Below are 20,146 nucleotides of genomic sequence, written 5' to 3' on the forward strand. Positions count from 1 at the left end.
CTTCATGTGACGGCATTAAGCCTGCCAAGGAATGATACAGCCTCATGCTGTCCCAGCTGATCATTGTAGCTAAACCTGACATTCGCTCTCCTGAGACTTGACTTAGATTAGGGCAGTCCCACTTGTGTCCTTCCCAGGGCAAGGGAATAAAACAGTTAAAAGATCTTAGTACTCAGATATTAATTTAATAATGAAACCAAGAGTAGTCATTCACCCACAGCAAAGGTCCTTAACCAGTCATCACGTGGTTGGGAGGGGGGTTCAGCTGATTGCTTCTCCTGGGTCTTTTTCCACATTCTTTTTTCTTGACCTGGGAGTGACCAAAAGGATTCAGCTTTCTATACACAGTTAGGAGGGAATACCAACCTTTATTTACACTTGGGTTCAAGTTCAGAGCCATGTTAAACAGCATAGCAAAGCGAGGGGAAAGCACAGATCCTGGGACCAGGTTCAGATTCCAACACAAGCATGTTAACGGGTGACAACAGGCAAATGTTACCTTGAGTGTCTGCGGTACAAGGGGGAGAGCATCACCCCAGCTGCCCACAGCTGTTAGAGCTGCCTCAGCCCCAGTTCCCGCCCCAGGCGCACGGCCAAGTGTGCCTCCTGCAGGGCTTGCTCTGCTGGGCAGGGCAGGACTCGGGGAGTGGCTGAACCTCAGAGGTGGCCCCTAACCCCAAACATTCACCACAGGCAAGAAATAGGAACTCAAACTGGTGTAAGGGCTGAGTGAGAAAAACCGCACATGGTGTTCAATAAACACTAGTTATTTACAAGTCTTGCTGGGACAAGGACGGAGGGCATCTGTACATGGGCACTGAATTCAGATACTAGTTTTGAGGGAGAAAAGGGTATGGTGTTAAGTTGCAATACTCTTTTGTCTGGACCCCTTTCACTTGATTGATGGGTTAAATAACATGATTTTAAGAATCATATGCTTAATACTCATCCTAAAAACCACCCGAACCCTAAATATGCACATTTATACTAAGCATGTGTGTATGTGTGTGTACATACACACGGAAACCACGAGGTAGTTAAATCACCATTAAATAAAAACAATACTTTTCCTAATTCTCTGTCATAGAGCGGTGGCCAGTGGCTATATATACACTAGCTGCTTAATATTATTGAATGAAAACCAGAACTCAAAAAATACCAGGAGAGTGTAACATTTACAAGTAAACAGTAAATACAGCTGTATTTTAATTCCTCCATCTCTGAAAAGTAGGCTGTGACTGCTTTAAGTTAATGGTCCAAGTTAGGCGTATTTCCTCTAATACTAAAGAACACAGCCTTCCAATTCTGTACAATTTACGAAGTAGTCTCAGTAGACTCTATTTTACATCTTTACTCTCCCTGTTTTTGTGGAGGATTCAATACAATCTCTATATATACATTTTAAACATTGTTTCTGAACTTCATTTGGAATTCCTTAAATAAAAAAATAATCGCCATTCTCCACCTTCTTGGGAAAGTGCCCGACTAACCCCCCGACTGGAACTGCTGCTCTGTGTCTGGAGAAATCCCTATCCCACAGCCCCCAGGCCAAAAAAGCGCAACAAATTCACACTACATGGGAAAAAGCAACATCTATTGTTCTTAGAGTCTGACTCTCTTCCCCACAGCAAGAAAAGTCTCTCATAGGTACGCCAACGCTGTTTTAGGTTGCTAGGGAAATAGGGCTCTCTCAAGCCAGAGCAGGAAAGTCCTCAGGGTCATCTGGGTTGGGAGCAACATCTTGTGTCTAAAGAAAAAAAGAAAAGTTTTGAAACCAACAGTCATTTTACCCATTCCCACTTGGGCACAGCCCTCTAGAAATACAGGCCCACTCTCACCCAAGGAAGGCGCTAATGGGGGGTATGGCCCAAACACTGGGGAGAGGCAGGCCCCCAGTACAAAGAGGAGACACAGAGTGGGGGACACAGAAGGGTGCCTCTCCCTTCTCAGACTCACTCCTCTCCCCGCTACAAGAAGGCCAGCAGTGCCCGCCTCCCTCCCTTTCTCCCACAAACCCTTACTCAGTGACCCTGAGTATCATACTCAGTGATACTCAGTGACCCTGAGTATCAGGCACTTCCTTCATCTAATAAACATGATATAGAATATTTACTACATGGAGATACAAGGTTGATTAGAGACAGTTCCTGGCTGCCCTGGGTCCCCCTGAGGTCAGGGGAGAAGCCCTGAGGAAGTCACAGTGTGGTAACTTCAGCCAACAAGTGGCCAGTGAACAGCCCCCAGGAGGGGCTCCCACTGCAGTCTGGTGGCAGAGTGCACACCATGGTCAGGTAGGGGCTTCTAGAAGAGAAGGTTCTTCCAGAGGTAAGCCTCAGTGAAGGAGCAAAGAGAATACAGATCTCCAAACAGAGCACCTTGACAGTGAAAGGGCAGGGGTCTGGGGGCAGGTCTGAGCTGGAAGAGCATAGGATGCACAGATTTGTTCAGAAATGTTTATGAAGTGCCTAATACACACTCACAGTGTGCGAGGCACAGGGGAAACCAACAGTGAGCAAAAGCACACATGGTTTCTGTCATCCACTGTAGAGACAGCAGACACTGATCAATAATCACACCCGTGAGGATAGAGTTAAAAATGAAGATAATGCTTCAAAGAAAAATAAAACTGTTTGCTCAAGGACTCTGACCTGGTCTGGAAGCACAGAGAAGACTCCTGTGAGGGGGCAAGGTCAGAGGGTCTATGACTCTAGGTGAGCAAGCAAAGGGATAAGAGGAGGACTATCAGGTGCAAAGGCCCTGTGGGGTCAGGAACATGCTTGTCTGAAGAACTAGAGGTAGAGGTGTTGGCTGAGAAGCAGGGAAGAATGGTTTGAGGTGAGAAGACGAGCCTCGGGAGGTCACAAGGAGGCCCTGAAGCCTTACAGAAGGTCCTGTCTGCCCTGAAAGCATCATAAGGGCACAGGGCATACAATCAGATCATAGTAAGTAACCATCAGGTGATCTGACTGGTTCCCAAGCCTTTGTCTGATGCAGATAAGTGCATTTTTCTCTGTTCATGGCAGTGGTTCTCCCTGGTGACCGTGGAGGCTGGGGCTACTGAATGCTCTGTACCAACAATGTCCATACTGTTATCATCATTGTTCCAAATGCCTCGATGTCAGACCCACACCAGACAAAGGGATGGACAGCAGACCCTGATGGCCCTCCCAGCTGCACAGCCCAGGGCATCCTCATCCTCTCACTGCCTGTAGAAAACCATTCAGGACCTAGAACACAAACACTCACCACCACCTCTGCTCTGGGTCCATAGTTCTCTGCCCTTCTGATTCTTCCCCGGCCTCCCCGTGTGCCACCTCTGGCTCCACGCCCAGGACGAGGGAGGTTACCGAAATTAATCTCCAGCTGGGATGTGATGTCATTGGCTGCTTTCCGGAAAACGTGGGCATCATCTTCATAGTCATCCTTTACCATCTGAAACAGTCACAGCATCTCAGCATCACATGCACACACGTCTCCATGGACACTCTCTCAGCTTAGTGTCCCAGAGCCATGCTTCCAGGGAGCCGAAATGGCATCACGGTGGGACAGTGCCTGCTGCCCCCACCATGTGTCGTCAGCACTGGACTCCAGGGCAAGGCAGAGGTAGGGACTCTGGTGCTCTAGTTCCAGCAAGGGGGGGATCTGCCCATTCCCCAGCCACGTGTTCTCATATGCACAGTCTTCATCCAAACATCTTTGAAGTCACTATTAATTCAAGTGGGACCAAGTTTCTATCAGTTTGGCAGGTTAAGATGTAAGATCTGACGTGCCTAACAGCAATCGATATGAGTGGTCTGTACCTAAATGTATTTCGGCTAAGATTTTAAAAGTCTTAATTTCTGTTTTATTTGTTCACAAATGCTACTTTGATAAATAAGGAAATATCACCTTCCTAGAATAGAACTCGATGGAAAAACTCCTTTCAATGTGGGTGCTGACTGTACAAATACCATATGTTAAGAACTGCATGATTTACAATAAACAGTTCTGACTCAAAATAGAGGGAACTAGTAAAACAACAGAGTACGGTTAGCGGAGGATCGCCACTGATGCGGCTGAAGGAACTCAAGCTGCTTTTTAAGAATGGTATCAGTCAAAATACTTTGAGAAATGACATTTTAAGAGGTCAAATAAATTCTGTGTCTTGTTAAAAGAAAACTCCATTAAATGTATCTTGTTCCAAATTTGATTTGGCTTCGATTCCTAGTAAGAGATAAAACAAACCTCTCCCTTTTGAGTAAAATATAAATCTACAGGAAATATGCCGATAGTCTTAGGTGAGAAACCTCCCAAGTGCTATAATGTTAAACATGCCTACAACTCGTCCAGGAAATGGAATCAAGCTTCCCTGAACTTATCAAGGCCTTCTGGCCCCATGTTCATTACAGATTTCATGTTTGACACTCAGATTGCCTTCAAAGCTGCACCTTAGGTAAATGGACTGTTGAAGCTAAAACGGTGAAAGAAAGAACAATTCAGGAGCACTGGCACTCTGGTAAAAAAGGCAAACACAAAAAAACAGCAAGAGGCAAATGAACCGCCCAGCACGTGCTGTAGAAAACTGCAGGCTCCGGGAGAGGCAGTGGTACCTCGTCGGGGTGCTGAGCAAAGGCCCCGCTCCGTTCACAGGCTGCCGCGGTCTGGACGTGACAAACGGGAGAGACCACTGCAGTGCTCCATTTCTTAGGGTCCCCAGCACAAAGTAAATGTGTGACCCCACGACTGGGCTTTTGTCACTTTCAGAACCCTTCCTGGCTCAGTGCCCTAAGATCACTAAGGACCAAAGACATGTGCTTACCTGAGGCCAGGCTGCGTGAGTCAGCTAACCCAGGAGCTTCAGATGCTCCAGACCTCTCTCTGGAGGCAGAGAGGGTATATCTGGTGTGGATGCAGGACAAACAGCTTCTGTTTTCGCCTGACCTGTCAACTACCCATTTCACATCCTGACAGCACATTTGTTTGAGGCAAAGCTTTATTTACGATGCCACAGAACAAAAAAGAACAAAAGTGAATTGGAAAAGAGCCAACCCAGCTAGCTGATGGACTTGTAGCAATGAATGCTTCAGGGGACCCTTACGTTCAGGAACATAAATGGAATGTGACTAAATGACACGCTGACCATCCAAACAATCTATGCAGAAGATCTTTCCAAAGCTTAGGCTCCAAAAAAGGGCTGAACACAAACTGAGAAATGAGGCCCTCACAAGAGGGAAGACCGCCGTGAGCCATGAGCGATCCTGACCACGCCACCTGGTCTCGGGGGCTCCTCCCCGGAGTCTCAGCAGTCAGGCCCATGGGGCGGAGCTGCTGCAATGCACAGAGCACAGAACTGTAGTGGGTTTCGGAGGACTAATCACTCCCAATTAAATGCTCTTATGCAGAGTTTGAGCTGAAACTATCATGAAATACAGAGGAGTTATCCCTTGAAATGGCATTGTTCATGAAACACCGTACCTCTCTTTTGAGACAAAAATGAAATGCCATTAACACACAGTATTTGCACAGTCAAAGCACAGCTCTGGGTTGAGCAGAAAATGCACTGTCACGGCAACTGCTTTGTATGAAGTGTCAATAGGTCAGGTTTCAACTCTTTTTATGAACAATACAGATAAGAGATACAGATAAAATTAGGCACACATTGTATCTGATTACTCCTAGGTAGAAATTAAAATGCCAACTGCTGGGACACCTGAGTGGCTCAGTGGGTTGGGCCGCTGCCTTTGGCTCAGGTTGTGATCCTAGGGCCCTGGTATAGAGTCCCGCATGGGGCTCCTTGCTCAGCGGGGAGCCTGCTTCTCTCTCTGCCTGCCACTCTGCCTGCTTGTGCGTGCACGCGCTCTCTCTCTCTCGCTCACTCTCTGACAAATAAATAAATAAAATCTTAAAAAAAAAAAATGCCAAATACTAATGTCCCATTTTCAACCTAGAAGTGTAAAGGGTCATTTGGTTTCTAGTAAGGTAATCTAGGAGATTACCTCTAGAGGAGAAAATGTCATGCTTACATCATCTCTATACTTGGACTTGTGTATCACCACCGCTTTGGAAGGGACAGTAGACTCAGGTTTCCGGATGTTAAACTCAGGCTTTGGTCTTGTCTGTTCTTGAAGGTTTTTCCACTCATCAAGGGTCATCTCTTGAACTTGAGTTTCCTCTTCTAACTCCAATTCAGGAACTCTATGAAGAAGCAGAAGTTTTTGATGGGTCTAAAACATCTTTTCTCAGTGGTACAAGCCTTTCTCAAGAAACAAGAAAGGTCTCAAGTATACAACCTAACGCTACACCTAAAGGAGCTGGAGAAAGAACAAGAAAGAAACCCTAAACCCAGCAGGAGAAGAGAAATCATAAAGATCAGAGCAGAAATCAATGAAGTAGAAACCAAAAAAAAAAAAAACAATAGAACAAATCAACGAAACTAGGAGCTGGTTCTTTGAAAGAATAAGATTGATAAACCCCTGGCCAGACTTATCAAAAAGAAAAGAGAAAGGACCCAAATAAATAAAATCATGAATGAGAGAGGAGAGATCACAACTAACACCAAAGAAATACAGACAATTATAAGAACATACTATGAGCAACTTTACGCCAACAAATTTAACAATCTGGAAGAAATGGATGCATTCCTAGAGACATATAAACTACCACAACTGAACCAGGAAGAAATAGAAAACCTGAACAGACCCATAACCAGTAAGGAGATTGAAACAGTCATTAAAAAATCTCCAAACAGAAGCCCAGGGCTAGATGGCTTCCCAGGGGAATTCTACCAAACATTTAAAGAAGAACTAATTCCTATTCTCCTGAAACTGAGTCCAAAAAATAGAAATGGAAGGAAAACTTCCAAACTCATTTTATGAGGCCAGCATCACCTTGATCCCAAAACAAGATAAGGATCCCATCAAAAAAGAGAACTACAGACCAATATCCTTGATGAACACAGATGCAAAAATTCTCACCAAAATACTAGCCAATAGGATTCAACAGTACATTAAAAGGATTATTCACCACGACCAAGTGGGATTTATTCCAGGGCTGCAAGGTTGGTTCAACATCCGCAAATCAATCAATGAGATACAACACATTAATAAAAGAAAGAACAAGAACCATATGATACTCTCCATAGATGCTGAAAAAGCATTTGACAAAGTACAGCATCCCTTCCTGATCAAAACTCTTCAAAGTGCAGGGATAGAGGGCACATACCTCATTATCATCAAAGCCATCTATGAAAAACCCAGCGCAAATATCATTCTCAATGGAGAAAAACTGAAAGCTTTTCTGCTAAGGTCAGGAACACAGCAGGGATGTCCATTATCACCACTGCTATTCAACATAGTACTAGAAGTCCTAGCCTCAGCAATCAGACAAAAAAAGGAAATTAAAGGCATCCAAATCGGCAAAGAAGTCAAACTATCACTCTTTGCAGATGATATGATACTATATGTGGAAAACCCAAAAGACCACTCCAAAACTGCTAGAACTTGTACAGGAATTCAGTAAAGTGTCAGGATATAAAATCAATGCACAGAAATCAGTCGCATTTCTCTACACCAACAGCAAGACAGAAGAAAGAGAAATTAAGGAGTCAATCCCATTTACAATTGCACCCAAAACTATAAGATACCTAGGAATAAACCTAACCAAAGAGACTAAGAATCTATACACAGAAAACTATAAAGTACTCATGAAAGAAATTGAGGAAGACACAAAGAAATGGAAAAATGTTCCATGCTCCTGGATTGGAAGAACAAATATTGTGAAAATGTCTATGCTACCTAAAGCAATCTACACATTTATGCAATTCCTATCAAAGTACCATCCATTTTTTTCAAAGAAATGGAACAAATAATCCTAAAATTTATATGCAACCAGAAAAGACATCGAATAGCCAAAGGAATATTGAAAAAGCAAGCCAAAGTTGGTGGCATCACAATTCCGGACTTCAAGCTCTATTACAAAGCTGTCATCATCAAGACAGCATGGTACTGGCACAAAAACAGACCAATAGATCAATGGAACAGAATAGAAAGCCCAGAAATAGACCCTCAACTCTATGGTGAACTAATCTTCGACAAAGCAGGAAAGAATGTCCAATGGAAAAAAGACAGTCTCTTCAACAAATGGTGTTGGGAAAATTGGGACAGCCACATGTAGAAAAATGAAATTGGACCATTTCCTTACACCACACAAGAAAATAGACTCAAAATGGATGAAGGACCTCAATGTGAGAAAGGAATCCATCAAAATCCTTGAGGAGAACACAGGCAGCAACCTCTTTGACCTCAGCTGCAGCAACATCTTCCTAGGAACATCACCAAAGGCAAGGGAAGCAAGGGCAAAAATGAACTATTGGGATTACATCAAGATCAAAAGCTTTTGCACAGCAAAGGAAACAGTTAACAAAACCAAAAGACAACTGACAGAATGGGAGAAGATATTTGCAAACGACATATCAGATAAAGGGCTAGTGTCCAAAATCTATAAAGAACTTAGCAAACTCAACACCCAAAGAACAAATAATCCAATCAAGAAATGGGCAGAGGACATGAACAGACATTTCTGCAAAGAAGACATCCAGATGGCCAACAGACACATGAAAAAGTGCTCCACATCACTCGGCATCAGGGAAATACAAATCAAAACCACAATGAGATATCACCTCACACCAGTCAGAATGGCTAAAATGAACAAGTCAGGAAATGACAGATGCTGGCGAGGAAGTGGAGAAAGGGGAACCCTCCTACACTGTTGGTGGGAATGCAAGCTGGTGCAACCACTCTGGAAAACAGCATGGAGGTTCCTCAAAATGTTGAAAATAGAACTACCCTATGACCCAGCAATTGCACTACTGGGTATTTACCCTAAAGATACAAACGTAGTGATCCGAAGGGGCACGTGCACCCGAATGTTTATAGCAGCAATGTCTACAATAGCCAAACTATGGAAAGAACCTAGATGTCCATCAACAGATGAATGGATAAAGAAGATGTGGTATATATACACAATGGAATACTATGCAGCCATCAAAAGAAATGAAATCTTGCCATTTGCGACGACGTGGATGGAACTAGAGGGTATCATGCTTAGCAAAGTAAGTCAATTGGAGAAAGACAACTATCATATGATCTCCCTGATATGAGGAAGTGGAGATGCAACATGGGGGGTTAAGGGGGTAGGAGAAGAATAAATGAAACGAGATGGGACTGGGAGGGAGACAAACCATAAGTGACTCATAGTCTCACAAAACAAACTGAGGGTTGCTGGGGGAAGGGGGGTTGGGGGGGTATGGACATTGGGAAGGGTATGTGCTGGGGTGAGTGCTGTGAAGTGTGTAAACCTGGCGATTCACAGACCTGTACTCCTGGGGATAAAAATATATTATATGTTTATAAAAAATAAATTAAAAAAATAAAACGTCTTTTCTCAAAGCAAAGTTGTTACTATTAGTTTAGCATACCTTCATGATCCCGCATCTTAAATTTACATAAGGTAAGACAATCTCTGAACCATAAAGCTTCCTTATTTTAATCATTTTATGCTATCACTGCCAACTGAAGGTAATTCTTGTTTTCTTTCTTTCTTAATAATCTCTATGCCCAATGTGGGGCTCCCACTCACACATCTGAGATCCAGAGCCACATGTCCCACCAACTTTGCCAGCCAGGCACCCCACTTCCTGTCTGTTTCAAAACTGTCTTTGAAAAATGGGAACATCACCGTCCCATTAACATTATACTTCACCTCCCTGCAGTCCCTTCCCAGATGGCATTATACACAAAATGAGGTAACTGCAAAAGAAAAGGGAGGAGTTGTTATGTTAAAACAAATACAGGCAACCAAGAAAAGAGTTTTGAAACAGTGGGTTACAAATACATAGTTTTGTAAACACCCTCTTCAAATTAATGAAATTTTCAAAGAAAACAGAAGACAGACTGATAGATTGATGGACTAGAATTCAGAGCCCAGAAGTAAATCCTCACATTTACGATAAACTGATTTTTTTCAAGCAGGTGCCAAAGATAATTCAAAGGAGAAACACTAGTCTTTTCAACAAATGATGCTGAGAAAACAGGATATCCACACGCAAAAGAAGGAAGTCGGACCCCTACCTCACACATTTACATAAATATAAGAGTTAGACATACAAACCCCTTAGAAGATAACATGGGCATAAATATCCATGGCCTTAGTTAGATTAGGCAGTGGTGACACCAGAAGTATATGCAACAAAAGAGAAAGTGGATTAACTGGACATCACCAAAACTTCTGAAAACTTTTGTGCTGCAAAGGACACCATTAAGAAAGTGAAAAAAAACCCATGGAACAGTAGAAAATATTTGCGAATTATATATCTGATAACGGACTTATGTCTGGAATACAAAAAGGACTCTTACAACTCAATGAAGAGAAATAACCCAACTGAAAAATAGGCAAGGCTCTGAATAGACATTTTTCCAAAGAATATTTAAAAATAGCCAATAAGATGCTCAATATCATTAGCCATCAGGGAAATGTAAATCAAAACCACAATGACTTATACCCAACTCCACACTCAGTAGGATCATCAGGATAAAAAAAGACATTTAACAAGTGCTGGTGAAGATGTGGAGAACTTGGAATCTTGGAACTTGGGAATATGAAATGGTGTGGCCACTTTGGGAAACAGTCTGGCAGGGGCACCTGGATGGCTCAGTCTTTTAAGAGTCTGCCTTCAACTCAGGTCATGATCTCAGGGTCCTGGGATCAAGCCCCACATCGCACTCTCTGCTCAACGGGGAGCTTGCTCCTCCCTCTCCCACTCCCCTTGCTTGTGTTCCCTCTCTCACTGTGTCTCTCTCTGTCAAATAAATAAATAAAATCTTAAGGAAGGAAAGAAGGAAGGAAGGAAGGAAACAGTCTGGCAAATCCTTAATAATGTAATCTAGAGTTACCATTTGACCTAGTAATGTCACTGCTAGATGTATACCCAAGAGAAATGACAACATATGCCCATGTGAAAATACAAATGGTGCCACATACGGCAATTCAATAATGCTGTTTACAGCAGCTTTATTCACAATCACCAAAGTGGAAACAGCTTGGATGACCATCAACTGATTAATAGACAAAATGTGGTATATCTAATACTATGGAAAATTATTTGGCTATAAGAAGAAATGAAGCATTGATACATGTTACAACACAAATAAACCTTGAAGACCTCATGCTAAATAAACCAGGCACAGGAAGTTTATGTACAATTCCATTTATATGGGATATCCAGAAAAGGCAAATTCATAGAGACAAAAAGCAGATTAGTAGCCCCCAGGGACTGGAGGCAGGGAGGCCAAGGAAGGACTGCTTAATGGGTACAGGGTGATGAAAATGTTCTGGAAATAGATAATGGTAATGGCTGCATAACACTGTGAATGCAGTAAATATCACTTAGTTATACACTTTAAAATGATTAAAATTGAAAACTTTATGTTACATGCATTTAGCACCAAAAAGAAAACATGAAAAAGAAAGAAATGAAGCCTTGATACATCCTATGGCATTGATGAACCTGAGAACATAAGGCTAAGTGAAATAAGTCAGACCCAAAAGGACAAATACAATATGCCACTTATATGAGGTGCCTAGAATAGGCAAATTCATAGAGATATAGAAGAATAGAGGTTACCAGGGGTTAAGGGGAGGGAGGAATGGGGATTTATTATTTCATGGATACAATGTTTATATTTGTGAGGATGAAAGTGTTCTGGAGATGGATGGTGGTAAAAGTTGCATACAGTGTGAATGGAATTAATGCCATTAAACTGTACACTTACAAATGGTTAAAATGGTGGTTTTTTATGTTATATATGTTTTACCACCATTTAAAAAAATTAATAACATAATATACCCCAAACCATTGACTTGTACAGTTTAAATGGTTGAATTTTATAGTATGGATATCATATCTCAATAAACTTTAAAAGAAAAAAAAAATTAGGTGATGAGTGGGAAGGCAATCAAATCTATATATAATACCTTCACAGAAGGGCTAATGTAACTTACAGTCCTAGGTTATAGGACCTAGGTTATAGTTTTCATATGACATGAAAACTATTAGAGAAATCAAGAGAGAAACCTAATCATAGAGCATCCAAAACAGGCATATTTATAAAGTAACTTTAAAATATCAAGCAAATGGTAGAAAAGATATCAAAGCAGTGGTTGCCTCTGAAGGAGCATGAGGGAACTTTCTGGCACGGTGGTAATATTCTGTATCTTGATGGACGAGTTTGGGTTCCACAAGTATATGCATTTGTTAAAATGATGAATGCGCACACACACACACACAAACACACACACACTATATATATATATATATATACATATGTATATATATATATATATATATATATATGCATGCATAAGAATCTATAATAGCAAAACAGTGGAAACAACCCAAACTCATCTAGAGAGAAATTTGGTAGAAAAATTATGGATAGTAAACATGAAGACTCTCTATCTCTATATATTGCTGGAGAGCATCTCCTGGGTATGTTCATGAAATAGCAAAGTGGAACGTACCTTACCATTCACCTAAGAAATAGTGAGACGTACAAATGTATCAAGTATCCCCCACTTTCTAGAAGTTCACATTAAGCTTTTACAAAAGCCCACCTCAACACCAGTCTCTGCAAACCGAAAAAAATCCAAAGAGGACTTTTGCTTTTATGAGAAAAGGCAAAAAAGTGAAAAATAGTATTCAGCTTTTATTGTGCGGTTAGGCAGAGTGTATCCTGAGCAGCGAGAGGAGCCTCAGCAAACTCATTGCCCGGGAACTCCACTCAGTCTATCTCAGCATCAAGTGGACAGCTTTAAACTGTGTCTGGGAGCATCGTGCTTTATCTCAATTTCTACTGTGCATCTGTTAGCAAGATGTGTCTTAAAGTATTAGAAAAGCCCAAGCAGTTAATTTTGGAGCCTAGGAATGCTCAGAAAACTTTTAATATAAATTAATGGTACTCACTTATTTGTTTTATGCCATTTTGGCCTACAAAATGTTTCAAAGGAATGCCCTACTTTCAGATAGCAGGGGAAACCTGTATACACATAGGTTTTATTTTTAAAAATTATAATATAGGCCAGAGAAAGAACACAGATAGAAGCTAGCTGGAAAGTGTAGTGTTTTATCAGACTGAACTTTGGAAACACCAACGTTTTATATAATTATAAAATTAGATTTAAGTTAAAATTCAATCTCTAAAATTTGAAAACAAAATTAATCAAGGTAGCCTAATGTTTATCAAGTTGGTGATATAACCATCCAGAGAAACTAAAGTGATTACTCATTTCCCTTTGGTTACTTTGATTACTCATTTCCCTCTATATAACTTTTTAGTAATCATATTATTGGACACAACATTGGTAATGTTGTTTGTTACTTATGTGAGTAGCAAGTGAGTGATGTTACTGACAACTGGGATTTTCAGCATGGAAGTAAAAAAGAAACAAATGTAAGAAAACTTCACTAAAAACTTGTAGTCTTAGATTTCAAATGGAAATAATGAATAAACTCATATTTTATCTAAAAAGTGTGTGTGTGTGTATTTCTTAGCTCTATATACTTAAATGTCCTAGAAACAATCAAGAACCTAGTAGCGGAGCACCCCTAGTGCTCAGACTGTGTTCTCCAACTCCCATATTCTATTAAGGGGAAATGGATCTCTTTGGAAAAATGACTCTTGTGTGAGCTATTTTGTATTGGGTAGGAAGTATAGATGATGAGATCAGAACGCCCAGGCGTCCCATGGGCAACTGATTTCTTTAAAAATGGTGCTTCATGTTCTATAATAACTAGATATACATATGCTTTAAAAAAAAGAAAAAAAAAGGAACTTTGATCTCTACCTCACACTGTATACAAAAATCAACTCAAGGGCACCTGGGTGGCTCAGTGGGTTAAGCCTCTGCCTTCAGCTCAGGTCATGATCTCAGGGTCCTGGGATCGAGCCCCGCATCGGGCTCTCTACTCAGGAGGGAGCCTGCTTCCCTTCCTCTCTCTCTGCCTGCCTCTCTGCCTACTTGTGATCTCTGTCTGCCAAATAAATAAATAAATAAAATCTTAAAAAAAAAAAATCAACCCAAAATGGATCACAGACCTAAATATAAAAAACCCAAATTATTAAACTTACAGGAGAAAACCTTTGTGATATTAAATTGGGCAAAGACTTCTTAGATTTGAGACCAAAAGCAGATCAACAAAAGATAAAGATGATAAAAAGTACACTTCATCAAAATTAAAAACTGCTGCTCTTCAAAAGAAACTGTCGAGAGAATGAAAAGACAGGCCACAGACTGGGAGAAAATATTTGCAAATCATTTATCTGATAGAGTACCTAAATCCAGAATATATGAAGAATTCTCAAAACACAGTAATAAGAAAACAGTTATAAAATGGGCAATTTCAACACTCTTTATTAAAGAAGATATACAGATAGCAAGTAACCCGTAAAAAGTTACTTTAACATCATTAGTCAATAGGGAAAAACAAACTAAAACCCCAATGAGATATAAACCTATTATAATGGCTAAAAATCATAAAAACTGGAACAACCACCTTAGAAAAGAGTTTGTCAGTTTCTCAAAAAGTTATATATAATCACCTGGCCATGTAGTCCAACCATTCCACTCCTCAGCGTTTACAAAGGAGAAATGAAAATGTATATCCCAGAAAGACTTATACACAAATTGTTCGTTCACAGCAGCTTCACTTGTAGGAGTGAGAACTGGAAACAACCCAAATGACCAGCAGGTAGACAGGTAAAGAAACCACAGTCTGCTTGTACAGGGTATACTGCTGGACACTGTACCTGCAGCAACACGGATGTATCGCGTAAGTGTGCTCAGTGTAAGGACACAGGCAAAAAAGAATACATGGTGGATGATGCCATTTCCAGAAAACTGTAGCGACTGCAAACTAATCTTCAGTGACAAAAAGGAGATCACTGGCCGCCTGGGGAAAAGGGGCAGGAGGGAGGGATGACAAAGGATAAAAGGAACCTTTTTGGGTTAATGAACATGTTCATCATTTTGGTTATGGTGATGGTTTTACAAGTACAGATGGATGTCAAGGCTCGTGAGACTGTACACATACTAAACATAGGTCACTCACTGGGTGTGAACCGTCTCTCAATAGTATGGTTTTAGACATTTTATTTATTTATTTTGAGAGAGAGACAGTGAGAGAGAGCATGAATGAGGAGAAGGTCAGAGGGAGAAGCAGACTCCCCATGGAGCTGGGAGCCCAATGTGGGACTCGATCCCGGGACTCCAGGATCATGACCTGAGCCGAAGGCAGTCGCCTAACCAACTGAGCCACCCAGGTGCCCAATAGTACAGTTTTAAAAAGAGGTAAGAAATAAACCCACTGAGATGTATATTTCAGTATTAATTCAAACAAATTGTTTTAAAAAGAGGTTTTGAGACAATCAGAGAAACTGACAAACTGCCCAGATATTTATTTTTTTTTTTTTTTAAGATTTTTATTTATTTATTTGACAGAGAGAGATCACAAGTAGGCAGAGAGGCAGGCAGAGAGAGAGAGGAAGGGAAGCAGGCTCCCTGCTGAGCAGAGAGCCCGATGCGGGGCTTGATCCCAGGACCCCAGGATCATGACCTGAGCCGAAGGCAGAGGCTTAACCCACTGAGCCACCCAGGTGCCCCCTGCCCAGATATTTAAGGAATGGTTAAAAACTTTAGATAGGATGTAACACTATTCCAGTTAAAAAGAGTAGACTTTTAGGGGCACTGGGGTGGCACAGTTGGTTAAGTGTCTGACTCTTGGTTTTGGCTCAGGGTTGTGAGACTTAGCCCCATGTTGTCGGGCTCTGTGCTCAGTAGGGAGTCTGCTTAAGACTCTCTCCCTCTCCCCCTGCCCATTCCCCCATAATCATTCTCTCTCAGATAAATAAATCTTAAACAAAACAACAAAAAAAGAGTAGACTTTTAGATATAACACTCTGAAGCATCTAAGAATGATATATGATATCCTGGGGGGAAGAGGAAATGGATAGAGATATATATGAAACAAGAATGACCATGATTTGATAAAGTCTAAGACAAATAACTTAGTTGGAAGCTCATTGTACAATTTTTTATACACATCTTTCTATAACATAATCTCTAATACGGATCTAAAAATAAAAAAATGTTAAGGATTCATAAAGATCCTTTAGGCTACTTGTGACAGAATTAGGAAATCAATAAAACTCACTTTTAAAAATTTATTTATTTGACAGATCACAAGTAGGCAAAAAGGCAGGCAGAGAGAGAGGGGGAAGCAGGCTCCCCGCTGAGCAGAGAGACTGATGTGGGGCTCGATCTCAGGACCCTGGGATCATGACCTGAGCCAAAAGCAGAGGCTTAACCCACTGAGCCACCCAGGCAGGCACCCCAATAAAATGCATTTCTATAATGCTATTCTGATTATAGACTATAATCTAGTTCTGATTTCTAAAACTGACACAATGAATCTGAGGATTCTATCACAACTCAGATGCCCTAATACAAATTTATAAATTCCAAAAAGTTCAGTAAGAACAGACCTTGTGTTAAGACCACAAAAGGAATACTTTTTCTGTTTGTCTTAAAGAACATCATATCTAAGCATGAAGGGCTACAACAAAAAAGGGTAAGGCATATGAGAAATGCAATCTTTAAATGATACACAGACACCCAAAGTGGAGCAAACAGTGGAGCTCAGAAGAGAGCATTTGCAGCAAGTGCTCCCCTCCTTGAAAGCGATCACCCTGCACACCATTCATGTGTATGTACAGATGTTCCCAAAGCGTCCTCCTTTACCATCTGTCACTGCAACAAGCCATGTTGGGAGATGTAGAAAATCACCAAGGACAGGCTCCTTAACCTTATTCTCTATTGACTACAAATTATTACAAAAAACCCATTATATGAAAGTTCTGTGAGGCAGATCCCATTTGCTCTCTGGATTGGCACCAAATGCAGTTTTTACTGGCAGTTTTAGCAGACTGGATTTTCAACAGGAAGAAATGTATAATTAATCCCTTGGTTCCAGGAGGGACGAAAGTGGCTATATTTCTAATAGTTATAAAAGCATTGTAATTGCTATCACTCTAAATTTAACACCCCTCCCTCCCCGCCACCTTTTGATGAATTCAAAGACCTTCACAGTTCTTGGTACATTATCAAAAATTTTGGGAGATGATTTTCCATCAAAGCTGCTTACAGATATAAGGTGGTCTAACCTGCAATTTATATGGTGAATAATGCTACATGAAAATTTGATAAACATTTGTTGCTATATGGGTGAAATTATAGAATAGAGCTAACATTTACTGTGTGCTTACTAGGTGCCAGATGCTATTCAATGTGCTTTACATTAATTTGGTCATGATAATTAATCCCATGAGTTAGATCCAATTAATAACTCCATTTTACAGGTAAGAAAACTGAGGCAGAGGTCACAGAGTTTCATATCCCTCATTCTGTCTCCTAAGCCCAGACTCAGACTCAGTGCTCTTTAGGGAATAAGAGGGCAGAGAAAACATACATAACAACAAACATCCAAATAGCCATTCAGGCAATACCTTTTCACCTCAATATATGAAAGAGTGCAGGGAACAGAAAAAAAGTGGGTTCTGGAAATAAAACTTGATTAACTGAGTACTTAACCAGGACAAGTGGATTTAACCTAACATACAAGCAGTACCTCTTCCTTCCTTCCAAGCTAGTTCTGAAAGGGAAGTGAATTTGATGCTAACTTGTGAGCGCCTCAGAAATTTGCCATAAACATTTCAAAGAGCTGTTTTCTGGCTTTAAGAAAATTCAACACATAACACTCTTCACTGTCTAAGCACAAAATACTTGGAAACAAACTACAATGAAAAATATTCCATTGCAGGTATTTTGTAATGATGCTTCCTCAACATTCTGTTTTCATAAGGGCTTTTTCACTTTTAAGGAAGGGAGCACTGTTCCATATTACTGAAGAGGGAAGTCCTCAGCCACCCTAGCCAGCCCTTCCTCTGTTCACAGAACCAACATCTTCCCCTTTTTCAGTTCTTCAGAGCAAACTGGTGTACACAGCACTTTTCAACCATTCCTACCACCCCTACAGGTAAGAGCATGGATGTCCGACAACATCTGATTTGAATGCTAGCTCTACGATGCTTAGCAGGTCCTTTCACCTCTATGTCTCTCCATGACGTCAGCAACAGTGTCTTCTCCTTCACTGAGGGGCAGCAAAGGGTTAAGGAGTTCAGACATGGAAGCATTTAGAGCAGCTCCTGGCACACAGCAAATGCTCTATAAATGTTAGATTTATTCTTATAGTCTTGTAGCAAAATACTCCCAAGACGTCGTCACAAACATCCTCAGACAGAACACCATGTGATAATGGACACGTAATACTTCCGTGACGAAAGGAGGAAGGAGGGAAGGAAGAAAAGGACGGGCACAGCACATCTGTCAACAAAATGTGTCCAATCTGAGGAAAATATATGTTCTTTGGGGTGTATGTTTGAGCATAAGTGAGGGTACTTTAATCTATCAGGAAATTCTAAACTGACAAGTGTGCTGAATATTCGTTTTGGCTGAGTGCTGACAGCCCAAGTGTGAGCTCAGCTTTCAGATACAGCAGCGATCAGACAGCATCATTGCTATCGGATGTACTTCTCAAATACAAACCTGATTTTGAAAGTTATCAAAAAACTGTTATTATTAGGAAACGTAGTGATAATTTTAAAGTTTGACTGGGCAGTGCAGAAACAAGAACTTGACAGCACAGTGGGCCAGCATACGGCCACGTGGCTTAGCCACAGCCCAGCCCCTGCAGTTCGAAATAGACACTGTCTGTCTGCTGCAGTCAGCAGAGGAGAGAGGGAGAGGGGGGTGTGGCAGCTAGCTCTGCTAGGATCCTGCAGACAGTGAGACTGCCCCCAGATCACTAAGTAGTATTTTGTCTTTCAGAGTAACCAACTGAGTTATTTTGTCTAATATTATGAAAGCTAGAGTACCTCAACCAATTCCATAGATTAGAGTTATGCTATCATTGACTATCATTCTGCCTTACATAGCCCGAATTTGTATAAGTGGTTTTTTGGCTCAAAAAAAGATCTATTTTTCCTGAAAGTGTCTAGTTAGCTCACTTGTTCCCCAGTTAACAGGAGATTAACTGTTAATCTACTTCCTTAGTTAGCTGACTAAATATTTGTATTGCTAATTTATTTCTTTAATTCAATACACTTCTTAGTTGTTCCAAATAGTAAGTTAACAGCTTTCATGATCATCATTGTGGCACTTTTCTCTTGCAATAAGGAGAATAATAACAGCAGATATTTGTACAGCATTAACTACATGCCAGGGCCCCCGTGACACAAACACACACCCAACCAGTCGTTGTAACAAAGCTAAGATGTAGGTAGTGTTATTACTCCCATTTTACACATGAAGATTACTGGCACAGAGAGAATATATAACTTGCCCAAACTAGTAAGTGGCAGAGCTGGGATGTGAACCCACACACTGGCCGGGGGTCTGTGCTCTTAACCACTGGACACCTTGCCTCTAGGCAGCTGAAGAACAAGAGTTAAATCGGTGAAGTGTGAAGGGGGTCTGGAGGTGAGACGGGAAAAAAAACGGACCACAGCACTTGCAGAAGCACTCTGGCCTGTGTGGGGCAGGGGCAGCGGCAGAAGAAAGGTGCTTGAGGACACCACATGGGGCCATGTGCTGAACCCACAGAAGGCGCATGAGCAGCTGCACTTGAGGACTCTGAGGGGGACAGTCCTCCCTCCATGGAGGACTGTAAAGGTCATACATATCAAGGGGCAGGAAAGGAACAGTGAGCCACTGGGGTCTTGCCCCAGGGGTGAGGACATGACAACCAGAATGCTAGTGTGAAACGGCTAGTCGAAGGTGAGAAAGAAGGAAACCCCATCAGGAGCTGTGGTGACAGATCGGATGACAGGATGGTGAGGAGTGGAGATGAGAGGAGATGAGAAGGTACCTATCACCAGGGCAGGGTGACAGACTGCATTCAGGGGAAGAAAGGGGGTCAAGAAGAAAGAAGTCTCAAGGATGACTCCCAGGTTTCTGATTTGTGCAACTGGATGGATGGCGACAGGCTGTTCCCCAAGAT

General features: G+C 41.4%; 1 protein-coding gene across 2 annotated transcripts in view; it reads right to left on the reverse strand.

Moving 5' to 3' along the window:
• Positions 1–348: 348 nt before the first annotated feature.
• The window catches only part of HABP4 (hyaluronan binding protein 4), a 41,924-nt gene continuing 22,126 nt past the window's right edge, over positions 349–20,146 (reverse strand). For both annotated transcript variants that reach the window (XM_032840443.1, XM_032840444.1), the window contains exons 6-8: positions 6,003–6,174; positions 3,247–3,432; positions 349–1,747 (exon numbers count right to left, since the gene is read on the reverse strand). In XM_032840443.1, the coding sequence (XP_032696334.1) occupies positions 1,691–1,747; positions 3,247–3,432; positions 6,003–6,174 (415 nt within the window). In that variant the 3' untranslated portion in view covers positions 349–1,690. The remainder of the gene's footprint in view (positions 1,748–3,246; positions 3,433–6,002; positions 6,175–20,146) is intronic.

The sequence above is a fragment of the Lontra canadensis genome, unplaced genomic scaffold (genome assembly GCF_010015895.1).
Source record: "Lontra canadensis isolate GAN:19392208 unplaced genomic scaffold, GSC_riverotter_1.0 scaffold113, whole genome shotgun sequence".
In the NCBI taxonomy this organism is placed as follows: Eukaryota; Metazoa; Chordata; class Mammalia; order Carnivora; family Mustelidae; genus Lontra; species Lontra canadensis.